Source organism: Microtus oregoni, unplaced genomic scaffold (assembly GCF_018167655.1).
Source record: "Microtus oregoni isolate MIOR12 unplaced genomic scaffold, Mior012 000056F_ref0000123, whole genome shotgun sequence".
Lineage (NCBI taxonomy): Eukaryota > Metazoa > Chordata > Mammalia > Rodentia > Cricetidae > Microtus > Microtus oregoni.
In genome coordinates, this window is record NW_024543832.1 from 1,473,719 (window position 1) to 1,493,551 (window position 19,833).

The 19,833-nt window shown below is 39.6% G+C and overlaps 1 gene segment (V, D, J or C); it reads right to left on the reverse strand.

The window, feature by feature from the left end:
* Nucleotides 1-281: 281 nt before the first annotated feature.
* Nucleotides 282-1,317, reverse strand: LOC121438490. The segment is given in 2 exon segments: nucleotides 282-799; nucleotides 1,257-1,317. Coding segments are annotated over 2 exon segments (564 nt in total).
* Between the last annotated feature and the right edge of the window lie 18,516 nt (nucleotides 1,318-19,833).

Here is a 19,833-nt window from a genome sequence, read left to right on the forward strand (position 1 = left end):
GAGTAACAGTGTCTTCCACACACTGAAAAGAGGAAGACAGAGGCTGTTGAGTATCATATGTCAACACACAAACACACAAACACACACACACACACACACAGTAGTTAGAGAGAAAATGTGAGAGAGCAAAAGAGAGAGAGAAAGAGGGAGAGTGAGAGAGAGATAGTGAGACACTGAGAGAGACAGGTAGACAGAGTTAAAGGGAAACAAGGAGAAACACTGTAACAAATAAACAAACACAAACCAACAGGAAAAAGAAATGGGAATAAACATTTTGACATTCAAGAATTACTACACTCTATTCCTGTGGAGAAAATCCCTACAATACGGAGAGGCAGTGCAGAAACAGAGAAATCCAGTCTTCCATTTTTCTCTAAGCAGGCTCTCTGACTCTGATTTCTAAGGGATCTCAGTGCCCCCTGCTGGTCCTGTTCCCCACAGCAGTGTTTTTGTCTGAGCTCACAGTAGCATTCACTCACTGTGTCTGTTGTACAGTAATACATGGCTGTGTCCTCTGACCTCAGACTGCTCATTTCCAGGTACAGAGTGTTCTTGGCATTGTCTCTGGAGATTGTGAACCGGCCGTTCACAGCGTCAGTATACCTGGTGGTACCACCACTACCACCACTACTGCTAATGGATGCTACCCACTCCAGCCCCTTCCCGGGAGCCTGGCGGTCCCAGCTCATGTCATAACTACTGAAGGAGAATCCATAGGCTGCACAGGAGAGTTTCAGGGACTTTCCAGGCTGCACTAAGCCTCCCCCAGACTCCAGCAACTGCACATCACACTGAACACCTATCAACACAAAGAACTCTGGCTACAAAACTGACACAATAGACATTTTTTTTTCTTTCTCACGTCCACACTACACACAGTATCTTGATGTGGGAGTGATTTCTTATTAATAAAGAAACTGCTTAGGCCCATTTGATAGGCCAACTCTTAGGTAGGAGGACAAAACAGAACAGAGTGATGGGAGAAAGAAGCTGAATCAGTGAGTTGCCATGATTCTCCCACTCCAGGCATACGTGGGTTAAGATCTTTCCTGGTAAGCCAGCTCGTGGGCTACACAGATTATTAAAAATGGGTTAGACCAATATGGAAGAGCTAGCCAATAAGAGGCTAGAGCTAATGGGCCAAGCAGTGTTTAAAAGAATACAGTTTCCGTGTAATTATTTTGGATAAAGCTAGCTGGGTGGTGGGAAGCAGCCCGCCACTCCTACTGTAACAGTATCTCATCTTTATGAATTACCTTTTAAAATCAGGACAGAGAAAACCATTATGAGCCCTAAGTCCATGGTGAGTGGCCTGTGTTCACTGCTAAATCCTGACTGGGAGAATTTAAGAATCTAGGGCTAGTCTCCTCTGCCAGAATTGTAGGGTCAGGGCATGCCTAGTTTTTATGGGCACAAAGAAGACTCCTTTGCATATCTTCCTGATATAGCAAGCCCCGTAGTTGGACCAGGGCAGAAGGCAGTACTCAGCCCAAGATATGTCATCCATACACACTGATGATAGTTATAAAAATTGAAGCATTAACTTAGCTCTGTGTACATTTTCCTTGTTAAGTATTCACTACACTGTACTTAGTTCCCTTTTCACCATATGCATAGATAATGTTGTGTTTCCACATTGTCACGTCTCTTTAGGATCAATGGGAAATTGAAAAGCTGTGTTTCTAAATATTATCTCTGTCTGTTACTATAAACATAGTTTTTTTTAAATATTTATTTATTTATTATGTATACAATATTCTGTCTGTATGCCTGAAGGCCAGAAGAGGGTGCCAGACCTCTTTACAGATGGTTGTGAGCCACCATGTGGTTGCTGGGAATTGAACTCAGGACCTATGGAAGAGCAGGCAATGCTCTTAACCACTGAGCCATCTCTCCAGCCCCTACTATAAACATAGTTGAACAAATGCTTTTGTAGTATGATTGATTATCTTTTGGGTATATGCCCAAGAGTTGTATTGATGGATCTTTAGGTAAGTTGATTCCCAATTTTCTGAGAAACGACCATACCGATTTCCCAAGTGGTTGTCAAGGTTGCATTCCCACCAACAATGAATGTTTTGTTATTCCACATCCTCTCCAGCATAAGCTATCATTAGTGTTTTTGATTTTAGCCATTCTGACAGGAGTAAGATGGTATCTCAGAATTGTTTTGATTTGCATTTTCCTGATAGCTAAGGATGTTGAACATCCCGTTAAGTATCTTTGGCCATTTGAAATTCTTCTGTTGAGAATTCCCTGTTTAGTTCAGTACCCCATTTTTAATAAGTTATTTCAAATTTTAATGTCTAATTTCTTTAGTTCTTTATATATTTTGAAGATCAGTCCTTTCTCTGAATAGGGGTTGGTAAAGATCTTTTCCCAATCAGTAGGCTGCCTTTTTGTCTTATTGACTGTTTCCTTTGCTTTAAAGAGGCTTCTCAGTTTCAGGAAATTTATTTGCAGATAAACCTATACATTATCTGTAAAATCTTTTTTAACATTTATTTAGTTGTTACTTAACTCTAGGTGACATTATCCTGTCATCATTCAGAATACGGGGAAACACATATCAATCCTGCCTAACCTTTCAGGGCTCAAGCTGCAGTAACAGTTATTCTGGTCTCATCTAGGTATCTCCTTTTCTATAAATTATCTAGAACAAAACAGAGAACATACTGAAGTGAAGAGAATTTCAAGGGCATCTCTATAAACAACTATTACTTCTTTTCTACTCCAGAAGGAAAACTTGGCCTGTGCCTCTTTGTTCAATAATATATTTACCTTAATGTGGACATGTGAAGTCTATTAATTAATATTGGTAGGCTCTCCATAAAATGTTCTGGATATTCTTGTTCAAAAGTTAAATCCTTGGGATTAGAATAGAGGTATTGGTTCAGATATACTTTATGCCAAAAACCTCATAAAAACTTTAGCCTGTCATTGTCCTTAGCTTGTCAGTCAAGGACAATGACACTGAGTTTTGATTCTACTGCATGAACTGGCCTTGTGGGAGCTTAGTCTGTTTGGATGCTCACCTTCCCAGACCTGGATGAAGGGGGGGGTCCTTGAACTTTCCACAGAGCAAAAAACTCTGACTGTTCTTAGGACTAGAGAGGGAGGGGGAGAGGGAGTGGGGGAAGTGCAAGGGAAATGGGAAGAGGGGAGGAGGTGGAAATTTTTAATAAAAAAATAAAATTAAAAAAAAACTTTACCCTATTCATCCATTTCAGGAGTAACCATGTAACCTGATCCTCACACTGACACTGGGAATTATGACAGTGGATCCTCTGGGTTCAACATAGTGTGGAGTTATTCAATTCACGGTTATGTGTTCTGCTATCAGGATTCTAAGAATGTAGTCAATGTGGTCTCCAAGGCTTCATCACACACTATTGGTGTCAATGCATGAATTTCCAGAGAAGCCTTAGCCTCAGATAAAAAGGGTTCTCTTTTACATTTTAAACCTGTCTCTCATTTACAATCCATTAACGTGGAGCCCACAGCCAACACGGCTTCTCTGAAGACACTTCTCTAGCTCATACATGAGAAACCAGGATTTTCCTGTCACCAACATCAGAGAGTGCAGAGGGGTAATTCTGGGAGCAACAAAAGCACCAATAAACTGTGAAAATAAGAGAACTCAGTTGTCTATGGAAAGGGTTGGAGTGAGATGAACCAGGGACTGGAGCTGATATGTGCTGGGATGTGCATATTTGTGACTGAGAATTCTGAAGTCTGAGTTGCACAGTCTGCCTCTAGAGAAATCATTAGCTTAGATTTTGAGGTGCAAGCCAATTTTTACCAAAATGCAAAGGTTCAAAAATAGAGTCTTGCAACAATTTTAACAACTGTACACTTTTATCAGGTCCTACTAGTTTAGTGGTAGAAAACTGTGGATGGCTCATTTTCCAAGCTAACTGTGGAAATAAACATCAATTCAGAGAAGCTGTAGTTTCTCTACCACAAGTTTAAAAAGAAACTGGATGAATTAAAGATTATTCAAAATTCCCAAGCTGTCTTGCAAAATTTACAGTCAACAAGTTTCATAATTTCAGACACCTGATTACATATATATGTACATATATATTTTTATATATGGAATATATATATAATTAATGTGATAATTTGTTCTGAAAAGAAGCAATTATACGTCTTAGAGTATTGTGGGGAACAAAGGCATTTAGTGTGTAATTAAAAAAGAAAAATTAATAGGTTATTAGAGGTAAAGGGTACTCTAGAAGATTTCCTTGTGTAAAAAACCAAAAAGTTTATTAAATCAAACAGGTGCAAATGCAGCATATTTGTGAACTTCCTAGTTTCTTAAGTGACCACCTCTCTTTCTGGGAGTACCTGTTGTTCTCCATATCCCATGCTGGTCTGAGTAGAAAGGTTTCTGTCCAAGCTCACACTGTAGTTCTCTCACTGTGCTTCAGGCACAGTAATACATGGGTTATGTTAAAAGTTTGCAGATTGTTCATTTTTATGAAAACATAGCTCTTGGATGTGTAGTGATATTTTATTTGTGATCTAACAAATAAAGCTTCCTGAAGACTAGAGTGCAGAACTAAGTCACTAGATAGCCATAGGCAATGGTGGCACACACCTGTAAATCCAGCACTAGGAAGACAGAGGTGGATGGATCTCTGTGAGTGCAATGCTACCCTGGGATACAAAAGATTGAATCTGTGTAAAAGAGAAATGAAGCTCACATAAAGGTGATTCCTACACCTGGGATCATATGCCTTTAATCCCAGATCTAGGATGGCAGAGACTGGTTTCACATGGGTGGGCAGAGAGAGGAATTTAAGACAGGAGGAGACAAGAGCTCGGATCCAGTCTGAGCTTTCAGTCTGAGAGGCAGTCTGAAGTTTTGGAGAAACAGCATTCAGTCAGAGGCTATGTAGAAACAGGATCTTTCTTATTTTGTTTAAGCATTGGTAGAGGTGAGAACTCTCTAGTGGCTGAATGCTCTGCTTTTCTGATCCTTCTGTTTTTGCCCCTGGATTTTGACTCAGGATTTTTATAAGTAAGTACAATTAGAATTCTTGCAACAGGAGGTGTCCCTGCTGATGTTAACTTGGGATTTGAGAACGGAATTACAATTTGTGCTTCCACCAGATTCTGCACATCCACTTCAGACACTTTTTTGGAGGTTGACAGACCCAGTTTACACCATGACTGTATAATGAGAATCTACAGAGAATTCAGGTGAGGGACAGGGTCTGTATGTCTTTTCTGAAACCCTGAAACACGTAGAACTTGGCAATGTTACCAGGCAGAAGAGCAGCACCAGGACAACCATGCCCTACTGGAGGCCTGAGTGAGAAGAAGATGGGGCTTCTCATTTAGGTCTTGAATTTTAGCCTGAGCATGAGGGCTGCTTTGCATTGTGGGAGGTTCCTGCGATGATAAAAGGAAGCACAGGCCATGGTATACACTTTTTCCTCAGGTTTCCTAGAATTGCCCTTGTGTTTCTTAGATGACTTAGCAATAAAAAAAATGAGTAACATTTTTCAGACAGTGGATTCCCACTTGCATATAAATAGGAAATTGTATGATTCACACTGTGCAAACCTTGAATGAAAACATTAAGTGACTCCACATTCATGCTGTGCAGACAACAGAGGATACCACATCCTCAGTGCATATCCCTGTAAACCCCAGCAGAGTGTTTAGATGGAATTTAGTCATAAGATGCACTTCAGCCTCTTCCTGATGTGAAATCAGGATTAAGGAACTACTTAAAATCCTGTCTGTTGTGATTGAAGTTAATTTTTTTATCACTCACCTAGAAAATCCAACTTGTGAGGATGCTACGCACAAAAATTTAGTACATATTATTTATTTTTTTTGTGTAAGAGGAGATTCAAGGGATTGATTTTCATGCACATTAGTGGTCTCAGGGACACCACACCTGGATATTTCTTAGTTCCTATTTTCTATTTTTCTGTGTCTCTGACACTATGCACTTCTTACTTTACTTTCTTGTCTTCTTATCACCTAAAGCACATTGCAAAAGCAGGTTCCTAAATATGATTGTTGTGTTGGTGCAGGATGGAGAGGCACCTTGTAAAAGAAGTTACATGGAACCAGTCTTCATGGTTATGTTACCTGAAGCAATAAAAAGACAGAGAACCCTAATTGATAACAAAAGGTGGAGAGCAAGTCGTGCTTGAACAATAGAAACTGTTTGTCCCGTGGTGAAGATCACCATTGAGAAAAGGAATTTAGGGCTTTTCTCAATGCCTTGTTAATGTAAATCATTAGAAAATAGCAGAGAAGAGCTTGAAACAATCTGTCAGTAAATCCCAGAGAATATCCACTGATTCTTTCACATTGAACACCCCATATGTGGTGTCCCTTATTCCTCTGAGCATATTCTGTATTGTGAGAAGCAGAGGTAGGGAGCCTGCCACCCTGTGCCAGCTCTGAAGGGCACCCATCCCATAAGTGCTTTCTCAACCTTGTTCAGACATTAGGCTCAGTGTGTCTCATTTTTGCTTTTTCTGATTTTTTTTAGTGTGCTTTTTAGATCTTGCAAAAGATCACAGGAAAAATTGCACATTTTTCATACCATTTTGAAGTACTAGTATGTGACCCCTTATTCAAGATTTTTTTCTTTGGTTACATCAGACAGAGTTTTTGTCCACATTTTGTTCTCTCATGCTTCAAGAGGTTCACTTCTCTATGAAACTCTCTAGAAAGAATAACTAAGAAAAAAAGTGTTCAACAGGAATGCTTAAGGGTAAAGCTGCAAATTACTTACAATTATCTTCTATTTGATAGCTGCATCCCTTATACTTGAGTTTGTCCAGTCATTTATTCACTCATGTAATGGCTCCTGTTACAACGACTGCACTATATTTTATGTATGTATGTGGTTAGAATGTGTCTTTGTAGAAAAATCTATAATCATCTGGGAAGTGCAAATCTCATTTGGTAGAAAATGCTCCCACAAGATTGGCCTGCAGGGAAGCCTCTAGTGTCATTTTAGCAACATTGGAATGACATAATTTCTTTTTTATCATTGAGGAAGGAACTGGAAAATATTTCATTTGAAACAGGGAAAGGGAGTTGGTTGCAGAAGTAGAAATTTTATGTAGATTTAGACAGAATAAAACTTACTCAAGCTAATCCATGAATCAGTCATTCCTACTTCCCTCTTTACTCTGCTACTCACTTCTGATGTCCTTTTCTGGCCACTCCAACCCTCATGTCTTTTCTATCTGTTTGTTCCTCCCCTCCTTTCCTGCCTTCTTACTAAACTTTTGCTTCCTCATTTCCTCTCCCCCTCTTCCCTCTCACTCTGTCACAAACCCTTTCTTCCATCACTTCCTTCAGTTCCCTTGTTTCTTGCTACATGTTGCAAGTTATTTCTGCTATATGTGCATTGTAATGGCTACATTGTATCTAAAATAAAACGCCCAAGTCTATCAAATTCCTCCAGCTCTCTCTTGCTACCTTTCTTGGGCTTCAGAACATGCATAATATGTATATTTTGGGCTGAGTATTCATCAGTCACTTATTTTCAGTATTAGGGAAGTCATGGGTCCGTACTTTACATGACACAGACTTCAGAAAGGCTTCACTGACCAAGGCTGAGTCAGTGAAGCCTTGTAACATGTTGGTACAAGTATAGGAGACAGTGTTAGTATATAAAAGCCAATAACTGATTTCCTCATAGTAATGTTGATCTTTGAACATAACTGTGTTATAATTTTTAAAAATGTTAAAACATGTTTTACTTTTAAAACATGTTTAGCTCAGTAAAATATATTGAGGACCTCAAGTTGGTGTGGCAAGTACAGTTCCTCTCCTCTACATGTTGGACCATTTAACTGGCTTGGTTTTGTCCATATCTTGTACAGGAACACATAACAGTTCATGTGCGTAATGACCATACAGTGTCCAGAGGTAACCATCTCACAGAAATCCTCCCAATTTTACAGTACTTTCATTCTTTCAACCCACTCTTCAGTGATCTTCCTTGTGCCTTGTGGGAGGAATATGGAGGAGTAGGGAAGTGGGGTATGTGGGAGTTATGATATAAACATTCTATCTGTGGATAAGCCCTCACACAGTGGTCTATTCTCAATAGTGAACAGTCATGGACTTTCTGCATTCAGTGATGGCTGTTGGTGGATAGAGATGCATTTTATTTGCAGGTGTAGCTATTGGTTGGTTGCCTTTGCCCATTAGGTGACCCACAGGCATATGGATAGTACTGTTTGGATTTGTTGAGTTATAAAAAGAGAACATGAATTTGGGAGGAAAATATGTTGTGAGGACCAAGGAGAGGAAATTGTAAGGAAAAACCAGAGTGAGAATGTGATGAAGATACATTGCTGATGTGTATGAGTTTTCAAAAAATATGAAGGTTTTTTTGAAATATTATAGTATATTTAGAGTTCATTACTGTAGAACATTAAAGGCCTCCTACTCCAATGTTCTGATGAGCACCTGGTTCACTAGCAGTGTTTTCCTACCCCCACAAATTAAATTCCCTTAAATCTGTACTGTCTCCATGAATTATGGTGACATCCCTATCTTATGTCTTTTTTGTTTTCAACAGATCCTGACAGTTTCAATGTTTTTGTTGAAAACACCCCCTACTTTTCTTGGAATCTGCATTCTTATGAAGCACCTGGAAGTTCCAGTTCTGAAAGAAGGATTCCCAATGACTCCTGTGCCTTGAAGACAATTCCTATAGTCGCTTCCTAGAACTCTAATAGAAACACAGACTTTTAGGAATGTTCCTCTCACTTTCCTTTCTTTCACTCCAGGCTGTCAATCTTTATTTGGATGCAGTGCCACTGAACTTCTTCCTCTCATTTCTGCAGCTTTCTCAAATGAAGCCAGCAAGGCTTCTCTCTCTCTCTCTCTCTCTCTCTCTCTCTCTCTCTCTCTCTCCATCTCTCTCTCTCCTTATTTCATTTAATCTTTTCTTAATTTTTTGTTTCCAAGAGATAAATATCTAAATTAAATATATTTTTGCTTTTCAGAATATTTATCCCCTTCAGCAAACACATGAATAATTTGTATTATATTTTTAATTTAATTTTAATGATCAGATTAAGTAATTGAGCCTGTAATCCTTATATAGAGACCACGTAGCCCATCCTCATGGTAACAGATAGGAAGTGAATGTGTGTAAAACAGAAAACCTATAGGAAAGAATAAATGTATATTAAAAAGGCAAATTCTTTAGTGCTGGTGAATTCAGTGATCTGTATTGAAAAAGCATACAAATAAATATATAAAAGTGAAGTAATGAGCTGTGGGCAGCCTTCCTGCTGCAGCTTCTGTCCACCTGGATAGCTTATGCCACAAAATAACAACACACAAATTGTATTCTTTTGAGCACTGTCTGCCCGTTAGTTCTAGCCTCTTCTTGGCTAATTCTCATATCTTGATTAACCCATTTCTAATAATCTGTGTAGCACCACAAGGTGGTGGCTTACCAGAAAAGATTCAGCATGTCTGACCTGGCGGCTGGCTCCATCACATCTGCCTCACTGCCTTCTTTCCTCCCAGCATTCTGTTCTGTTTACTCCACTTACCTAATTTTCTGTCCTATCAAAGGGCCAAGGCAGTTTCTTTATTAACCAATGAAAGTAGCACATAGACAGATGACCCTCCTCCATCATAAAAGGAAAGATAAAAAGAGAAATGATTCCCACCCATGGCAGCTCCTAGCAACACAGAAGATCCTGCAAACTCCAGTCAATAAAGTGATCCAATAGCTGATTTTGTTTTTTTTGTTTTTTTTTTTTTGCCTTAAGCAGAAACATGTATTTGCCAAATAAACAAAGGGAGCTTGGGCAACAAACTCATGCAGAATGGAGAGGAAGGGTACCATTAAGGCAACTGTATTCTTTTAGGTCAGCGATTTTTAACAAGGAGAAATCTTTCTCTACGGAGTCATTCATGCTTTCTGAAATGTTTTCCTTGTCACATTTGGAATGGGAATTGAGGAACAAAGATTCCTTACTTGGTGAGTAGGACAAATACCCGAGGCTCAGCTGCTGTCACCAGCTGCATTGTTCTCCTAGTCTCCATGCTGGAGCCTTCTCAGGATCAATGACATTCCACACAAGTTATGACAAGCTAGACAACGTGTTCAGTGTTTTGATGTATACAGATTGTGAGAGGACTATGCTGATTTTAAAGCTTTCCTGGAATTATGGATCACTGACCATGGCCAACATTTCTGTTTAACTTAAATTCTATACTGTTTCAACCTTGAAACCCAAATAAGACTCTGTCCTGAGTCTAGGGAACCCACTCTTTAGATCCTAAATTGTTTCACAACTGATCTTGGTGCCCAATGTAGAATCAGTTCTTCCCTCCATGATGTTCTCCATCTCATTTGGTTCAGAATACAACTGTATTTAAATACATACATCACAGTTGAAAATACATTTTTATATATGGCCAATCCAAATATATGTACACAACACAGTTGAAGAAAGATTTTTCTGGGTGATTTACAGAGGCAGTTCAGACATATGGAGTCTAGTCCTTCATGTCCCTCTGCTCTTGTTCAGGGTGACTTTGACCTGCCTACATTTTCACTGCTCCCTTCTGTTCATAAGGACACCCTGAAGGGAAGCTTGTGTCTAGGTTCATATTTATTCTCCTCAATCTACGTTTTGATACAGCAATTTTTGGTTTATCATAGACTTTCAGACTATCCATTATGAGATACAGAGTGTTCTTGTTTCCAGAGATGGTCAATTGGTCCTTGACAGAATTTGTTTTTTATTGAGACACCAGCTTTATATGTATGAGATCACTCTTGTTCCTTCCCTGGAGCATGGCAGACCCAGTGCCCATAGTAATCACAGAATGTAAATGTTGATGGCACATAGGGGAGTTATACAGTTGCCCCAGGTTACAACTATCTTCCTCCAGACTCCACTAGCTCCACCTCCCATAGAACACCTGCAAACACTGAAGGAAGCTATTACACATGTCTATCTTCCCTCTTAGTCATGTACACTTACAAACTCAGCATCTCTTATTTGCCTTAAATTGCCTTGTAAAAGAGCAACAAGAAAAACCAAGCTCATACTCAGTTTTGTGGTTAATGGTCTGTGTTCAGTGTTTATTACTGATAGACAGACCTGAAAATCCTATACTGGGTTCCTCTTCCAGGGCTGCAGTGTGACAAGTGGGCTGGTTTTCCTAAGCAGAATGAGGTCCTGTTTGCATTTTCCTGCTATTTAAGTCCTCTCAACCTAGGCTCAAAAAATGAGGCTAATTCTCAGGGAAGAACTGACATTCATGGTGGTCATTGTAGCCATGACAGAAATCAAATAACCTATCCTGTATCCACTTGTGAGTGAGTACATACCATGGTCAACTTTCTTGGTCTGGGTTGCCTCACTCGGTGTGTTCTTTCTCTAGTTTCATCCATTTGCATGCAAATTTCAAGAAGCCATTGTTTTTGACTGCTTAATAGTACTTCATTGTGTAGATGACCCACATTTTCTTTATCCATTCTTTAGTTACTAGGTTATTTCCAAGTTATAGCTATTACAAATAATGCTGCCATAACCATAGTTGAACAAATATCCTTGTAATATTATTGAACATTTTGGAGATATATGCCCAATAGTGATATTTCTGTGTCCTGAGATAGGTTGAGGTAAGTAGTAGCTGTAAAGCAAAAGATAATATGCCTATAGTTCATACTCCTAGAGAAGCTAAGTAACAAGGTGAACTCTAAGGAAAACATATATAGATCCTCCTGGAAAGAAAAAAATAAACAAGATCGCTTGACAAAATTGGGAGCATGGGGGTTTGGCGAGAAGAGAGGATGGAAGGAGAAAAGTAGGAAAAGGGAAGGTGGAAGGAGAACTTGAGGGAATGGGTTATCTGAGATAGAGGAAGGACAGAGATGAGAGCAAGGAAAGAGATATTTTGATTGAGGGAGCCATTATGGGGCTAGCAAGAAACCTGACACTAGAGAAATTCTCAAGAATCCACAAGGATGACCCCAGCTATGAAACTAAGCAATAGGGAAGAGGGTTTCCTACTGGCCTTGCGCTATAGTCAGACTAATGAATATCTTAAATGTCAACATAGAACCTTCTTCCAACAACTAATGGAAACAAAGGAAGAAACCAAGTTCAGCTGAAGAGTGTGAGGAGTGAGAATATGAGCAAACAGTTCAAGACCATGATGGAAACACCTACTGAAACAGTTTATCTGAGCTAATTGGAGTTCACCCACTTCACCCAGCCAGGGAAGGAAACAGCAATGCTTTTACCAACAATTTAGCTCATACACAACAGATTCAAGAAAACAAGTTGGGGTCTGTAATGTGACTCATGGAGAACTAAGCCAGGTTAATGAACTCTTTTTCCAAACATGGATATTTACTAATATTTGACTCCACTTTTCATTTACTTTGGAGTAGCAGTCTTCCATTCAATACTCTCAGTTCCCTCAGGCTCCTCCCTCTGAGGATCCACCCACATCTCCTTTATATTCATTCAGGAAGTATAAGAACTGTGATGTTCAGTTCTCTGAATAAATCCATTGACAACACTTTTAAAAAGAGTTAACCAAGGTCTTGTGGAAATATGAAGCAATCACAATAGTCGCCAATCTGAGACATCATCCTGGTTGGACCATTTTTCCAGTTATTGAGTCATTAACTAGCCCTGATATGACTGTGAGCTGTCAGAGCCATGATAGAAATCTTGGATTTCTGTTGGTCAGGACAAAGTCCTCATAGAATTGAATGGACCTGATGCTGGAAGGGCAGTGCAGAGAAGATGCAATTGCTTTGTAGGAGCCGTCTTGTCTCCTGTCTGCAACTTCCAGATGCTTTACCTAATGGCTGAACTTATGAATACAGAGCTCCTGTCCTGCCATTTTTTCAGAACTCACAGAACACCAGAGCTTCCCAGGCTCAGTTATGACATCATCAAAGGTAAGAAAAGTTCAAGATAATCTTGGTGCTGGAGAATTGTCTATATTCTGTCAATCATATTTTCAATAAGCACTGATTGGCCAGGCAGGAATTATAGGTGAGTCAACCAGACAGGAAGTAGAGTTGGGGCAATGAGAACAGGAGAATTCTAGGAAGGAAGAAGCCCATTCCCCCCACTCCTGCCCAGATCACCAAAGCAGTAGGATGTGATCTGCCCCATTGAAAAAGGTACTGAGCCACATGGCTAACATAGATCAGAATAATGGGTTAATATAAGCTACAAGAGCTAATCAGTAGCCTGAGTTAATGGGCCAGTTTTTTAACTTATGGAGATCTCTGTGTGATTTTCTTTGGGACTTGCAGGCTGTGGGGTACTGGGCAGGATAGAAACCCCAACAAGCAGGCCCCATTCGGGTTACACAATCTGAGTATGCCTTGATCACTTCTCAGATGTCATATTTTCACTGAAAAAAAAAACATATTCGGGTTTCCAATGCTTATATGTTCTTTCTCTGTAACACTGTCAATACCATCTCAGTATACAGTGAAGAATTATCAGTTATTCCAGGTTCCTGTAGAATCCAAGCTTGAGTAGACCTGAGCTTCAGATAAAGAATGTGTCTCAGATTTACAACAGGGACCATACATCATTTTTGCTGAAAGGTAGTATAAATAAGCCATAAGAAGGAGCTTACAGGAAAAAATGGATGGGCATGATAAAAGAAATTTCCCTGGGCCCATTAAATTAAGGAAATATATGAGTAACAATAGCAAAACGTATTAAAGAAGAAAAGAAAAGACATGCTATCTGTGAGTAGATTAGGGACTGCCTGCAGCTAACTGAAGATCAGTGAGTGACACTGGCTGCATTGTCCTCACAGTCTCAATGACAGAGATTCACATACATTTTATTACCAGATCCATACCTGTGTCTGCACATATATTGTGAGGATGAAGGTGAGAGTGAAGGCCATCAGGGTTCTTGGGTCTTTAACCCTGCGTGATTTCCTTATTGGCTCTAACTTGAATCCCAAGGCTCTCACCATAGTGAATATTGAGATTGCCCTGAGTCTAGCACTGCACAATTTCTAGACAGTTTGGCCCTTTTGGGATCTGATACTGGTGCCTATACAGAATCACTCTCCTATCTTTTAAAATATCACACTTTCCTACAGAAAATAACATTTTTTATTACAGCATTGGGTTATCCAATTTTAAAACAAACACTTGCCTCCCCAAATTCTTCTTGATGCCAGCATTTATGACTGTATGTAAGGCAGCAGAAAAAAAAATATAGGATCAATATTTTGTGGATCACTGTGAATCAGTCTCCAGAAGGTAAGGAATGAAGGACAAATAAAAAAGGAGAGAGAGAGAGAGACAGAGAGAGAGAGAGAGAGAGAGAGAGAGAGAGAGATGTTGCGGGAGGTCCTCCCACTCCTCCAAACTATAGCTGCTGAGATACCAGCCTATTGGGGCGTGGTCTCTCTCCCTTTAAAAAAGTGGCCACTTCCCTCTTCTCTCTCTCTTCACTTCCTGCTCCTCTGGCGACTAGACTCACTTCCTGGTTGCATAGAGGGCTGTTGCCTGGGACAGTGATCTGTAAGTTTTTTCCCCTTTAAATAAATACCAACCTATTAATCATAATCCCAAACTGGTGTGGCATTGTTTGTGACTTACGCCTTGAGAGAGAGAGAGAGAGAGAGAGAGAGAGAGAGAGAGAGAAAGAGAGAGAGAGAGAGGAAGAAACTTCCCCAGCTTGTGTTTTCTAGAATCTGGAATACATGAAATGATGACATCATTATCTACTTTAAAGACCCACAGCACTTGCTAGAATTTCATTATTCAGGTTGAACACCACTCACCATGAGCAACATGGTGTCTGCCACACACTGAAATGAAGAAGGCAGGGGCTGCTGATCTGGATTGTCAGCCACTGGTGTTCTTAAGGTAACTTTGGCTTTTAGGCAGGAAGTGGAGCTGGATTGTGTTTAGAGAATTTAAAAAGGAAAGGGAGGTCCTGATCCTGAGTCAAATTTCAACTCCCAGTTTCCCAGGATACCTGACACCTGAGCTGGGCTCTGTGGACAGAGGATGCGTGGTAACCTCAGACGTAAACTATCAACATAGTATGAGAAAATATGCCTCTCTAAAGCAAACATACTAACGTAAAGACATAGATATAGACAAACAGACACATAACAACTAAGATAAACCTAAACAAACACACACATACTAGGGCAAAAGATATTTGTATGCTAAAATCTTAAGTTATTTGAAAATATTCCTTTTTAGCCTATAACATTCATTCTACTTAAAAACAAAACCTCAAGCTCATTCACAATATACCTTGATAATACTGATGTATCCTAGTACACTTTCTCATCTGCATCTTACTCAAGGTGGCCCTATGTTCCCTGAGCTCTATACTATGTCATTTTAAAATGGGCCCTGCTGCCTGTACAAATTCTGAATATGGAACATTTGTGGGCCTGGGTGTTTGTGTGCCTGCTCGGGATTGGGAGGAAAGTAGCTGAGACCATGCCTGTGGCTCAGCGCTTCTTGCCTGGGCAGATGGTGGAATCAGGCTTGGGCAGGCAGGAGAGTGTGGTGGATTCCTGCCACCATACAGAGACATGTTTCCAGGCTTTACGGTGCTCTACATGGCAAATATGGCTGTATATGCTGCACGCTCATTCTCAGAGGTAAAGTGCTAAGTGCAGCTCCTGCCTGGAAGCCCCAGAGCTAGCAGAAATGGTACATCCACCATTTTGAAATTGGAGTGAGGTGGAGCCAACATCTAGAGCAGCCGCAAACCTAGCTGCTTAGCATTTTTAAAAGCTCTTCAAGTCAGTGGAGAATTAAAGACAATGCAATAGGACAGATTCAGACATAAAAGACATCTAAATGGGTCTTAGTGTTAGATAGACATAAATAGACTTGGGAGAGAGAAGAAAAAGAGTATTAAAAAGTCATAAAATAAAGCTAATATTTTAAAAAGGGTAAAGTCTTTAAAGAGATAAAATAATAGAGTGAAAAAATAAGCCACGTACAAATGGAAAATTCACAGAGATTCTGGATTCTGTGTATTATTGTGTTTTCTTGGAATTTTTTTGACTGTGAAGGAGCTAAATCCAGAGAGACATTTCATTGTGTGGTCTGCTAAGCTAATCCAACATGTATATTATAAAGCTATCTTGACTTTCTCGAGTTTCTTCTTTTGTTTTCACAGAGGATGAGACTGCATTTAGACCAATATGGTATTATAGACCACACTCTCCTGAAAGGTTGCTGTGAACCCACAAAAAATTACTTTGCTCAACTGCTGACTGAGAGAAACTTAGCAAACAGGATACACCATAAAAGACCTGATTAATGGCACACCCAAGCAGCACAAAGCAGTTTGGAGAGAAAAAACTGTGCCTATATTCCCAAATATTGTTTAGAAATGTTCTTTTACATTTAAAGGGGGATATGATATAGATATGAGTAATTTGAATTGGTATAAATTTTGCCTTATTAATAGAAATTTAAGGTCAATTTTGTTATATGTATATGTATTTCTAATCTTGATTAAGGTATTGTGATTGTGTAGTTCATTTAAAAATGTAATGTTTAATTAGGAAATATAGATTGTTAATGGATAATCATTGGTAATAGTGAAGCTTGTTGTCATGTTAGTTAGATTTTTCTAGATATATAGAGATATATTTCAGTTACATAGGCGTTCGTCATATCTTTCAAAGACTACAGAATATGGCACTTAATGTTTTAATAACTTAGGACTTTTTATGACAATGAGACATATCTGCTCCTTTCAGCACCAATCTACTTCAAGAGGAAGATGGGCATTGAAGAGGTTGCTTATAGAGTTGGTCAGCCATTTAGTCAAGAAACTGCTTTTGCCTGGGCTGTTGCATAAACTGGACACAAAGAACCTGCAGAGAGATGACTGCTGAAGTTACCTAAAGGTGAGATGATCCTTCAGGGTTTGTGCTTCTCAATAGAGTCTGTGAGACATTCAGCAGGACACAGAAAAAAGTGACTAAACTGTCTTTAAATTTTTCTGCTTCATGGAAATGTTTGCTGGATACTATGGTCCTGTAGGCTGAAAATGGATGCCCCAATGGTACAGAAAAACTTTGGGTGACCGTCCAGGCAGTGACATGTCTCTGTCATTTCCAGAGTTTTAGAAGTTGCTTACTTCTTGTTTACTTAGGTAATATTATATCCTTCTGGAGTCTTTGATGGAGTTGAAGAATGAATAGATAGTTATAGTTTTCCTTACTTACGATAAAAGATAAAATAGATATTAATAAATACTGTGAATGTAATTCTTGCTTGATAACTTTTGTTATATGTAATTTTACTATGTTAAAGTTAAAGCCTTACTTTTTGTTTAAAAAGAAAAACAAGACATGGTGTCGAAAAGTCTTCTTTCCATATGTTGCTTTCATTGGTGGAATAAATAAAACTGCCTTGTCCTTTTGATAGGGCAAAATCTTAGATAGGAGGAGAAGACAGAACAGAATGCTGGGAGAAAGAAGGCAGGCAGAAAGAGCCACCATGGAAGCATCTGCCAGGTCAGACATGCTGAATTTCTCTTGGTAAGCCACAGTCAAGTGGTGATACAGATTAATAGAAATGGGTTAATCAAGATGTGAGAGTTAGTCAATAAAAGGTTGGAACTAATGGTCCAGGCAGTATTTAAATGAACATAATTTCCATTTGGTGATTTCGGGGGTTAAGCTAGCGGGATGGTGGGATGCAGCCTGCCACTGCTCATACTATAGTCCTCGGGATTCATATGTGTTTAAGAGATGCCCTGAGTCTAGGATTTACACAGGTTCTTTAGCTTCTCCCAGATCTCATGCTGGTCACCACAGAATCACTTATACCTTGTGTGAATATCTGCATTTTATTGATATCAGAGCATAACCTAAATTTAAAAAGTCACTTTAGTCTTGGATAAAACCGGACTCGCTGAACACAGCGGACAATGAGGACTACTGAGAAATCAAAAACAATGGCAATGGATTTTTGATCCTACTGCTTTGTGGGAGCCTAGGCAGTTTGGATGCTCACCTTACTAGACCTGGATGGAGGTGGGTGGTCCTTGGACTTCCCACAGGGCAGGGAACCCTGATTGCTCTCTGGGCTGACGAGGTACGGGGACTTGATTGGGGGAAAGGGGAGGGAAATGGGAGGCAGTGGCGGGGGAGAGACAGAAATCTTTAATAAGTAAATAAATTTAAAAAAGTCACTTTGCTGGGCAGTGGTGGCACAAGCCTTTAATCCCAGCACTCGGGAGGCAGAGGCAGAGGCAGGTGGATCTCTGAGAGTTCGAGGCCAGCCTGGTCTACAAGAGCTAGTTCCAGGACAGGAACCGAAAGCTACGGAGAAACCCTGTCTCAAAAATCAAAAAAAAAAAAAAGTCACTTTAATGGAATTGTGAAAATAGCTCTGTGCTTCAGATTCTTCCATAGCAGAACTGTTCATTTGGATCTAAACTATGATTTCAGGTGTCCAAGACTACAAAAAAAACTGTATGGCAACCAAAAAGTTATCCCATTTGACGGATGTACATACGGCATTATCACTGGGGCTCACCAGTCTAGCCTTTTGTTAGATCCAGGCCAGGTGATAGAAGTTGTCTTTATAAATATGGTGCAGGCTGATAGATGAATGAATCACATATCAACATGTACACAAATACATACATACACAGAGGGGTGAGAAGAAGGAAGGTAGAGAAAGAAGGGAAAAGTTTAATAAAATAAAAAACACATATCACTATAGAAAACAGAAATTTGGATAAACATTTAAACACTTCAAGAATTACTACAAACTACACCTATAGAGAGAATCCTGAATGTTATGTGAAGAGGGAGCCAAGACACAGAGGTGTCCAGATTTTAGGTCTCTCTGAACAGGTTTATCTGTGAACCAGAGTTCTGTGAGCTTTTAGCACCCCCCTACTGGTCCTTAGGATTATGCAGTGAGGTTCATATTTGAGCTCACAGTAGTATTCACTCATTTTGTGCTTTGCAGAGAAATATATGGTAGTGTCCAATAACTATAGCTTCAAAAAAAAAAGAATTCTTCTTCTTCTCCAGGAATTGTCTACATCCAACATCTCCTCAGTATGTGGTAAAGTAAGTGAATAATCTCCCCTAGGGTTTCAACTAGCTCGGACATGAGAAAGAAAAAATGGCTCCTAGATAGTTCATCACCAGATTTCTCTGTCCTTTCAGGGGTCCAGTGTGTGGTGTCCGTGTTGGAGCCTAGGGGAGACTTAGTACAACTTTGAAAGTCCCTTAGACTCTCATATGCAGACTATAGATTCCCCAGAGGACACTCGTTTACAGGTACAGAGTGATCTGGAAATTGTCTCTGGAGAGGGTGAATTGGCCCTTCATGGCATCAACATAGTAGATTGAACTACTACCACCATTAATGAATTCTAACCACTCCATTCCCATCTTTGGGGCCTGGCCGACCCATTAATTAAGTAGTCACTGAAGGTGAATCTATACTCTGAAACTATCTAGGAGCCATTTTTTTCTTTCTCATGTCCAAACAACACACATCATCTTATATCTATGAAATACCTCTCAACATAATTACAGAGAAAAACCAACTGAGCCTCAAGTCCATGTGTTCTGTGTTCAGTAGTGATCGCTGAATGGGGGAACTTGGAAATCCAGAACAAGTCTCCACTGTCACAGCTGTATGGTCAACAGGTCTGGTTTTCATGGTCAAAGAATAGACTTATTTACATATCTTCCTGCTATACTAACCCCTGGAGTTGGATCTCAGGGGAAGGCATTTCTCAGAGCAGATAAAAGTATTCCAATCAATGATGACATTTATAGAAATCAACACATGAT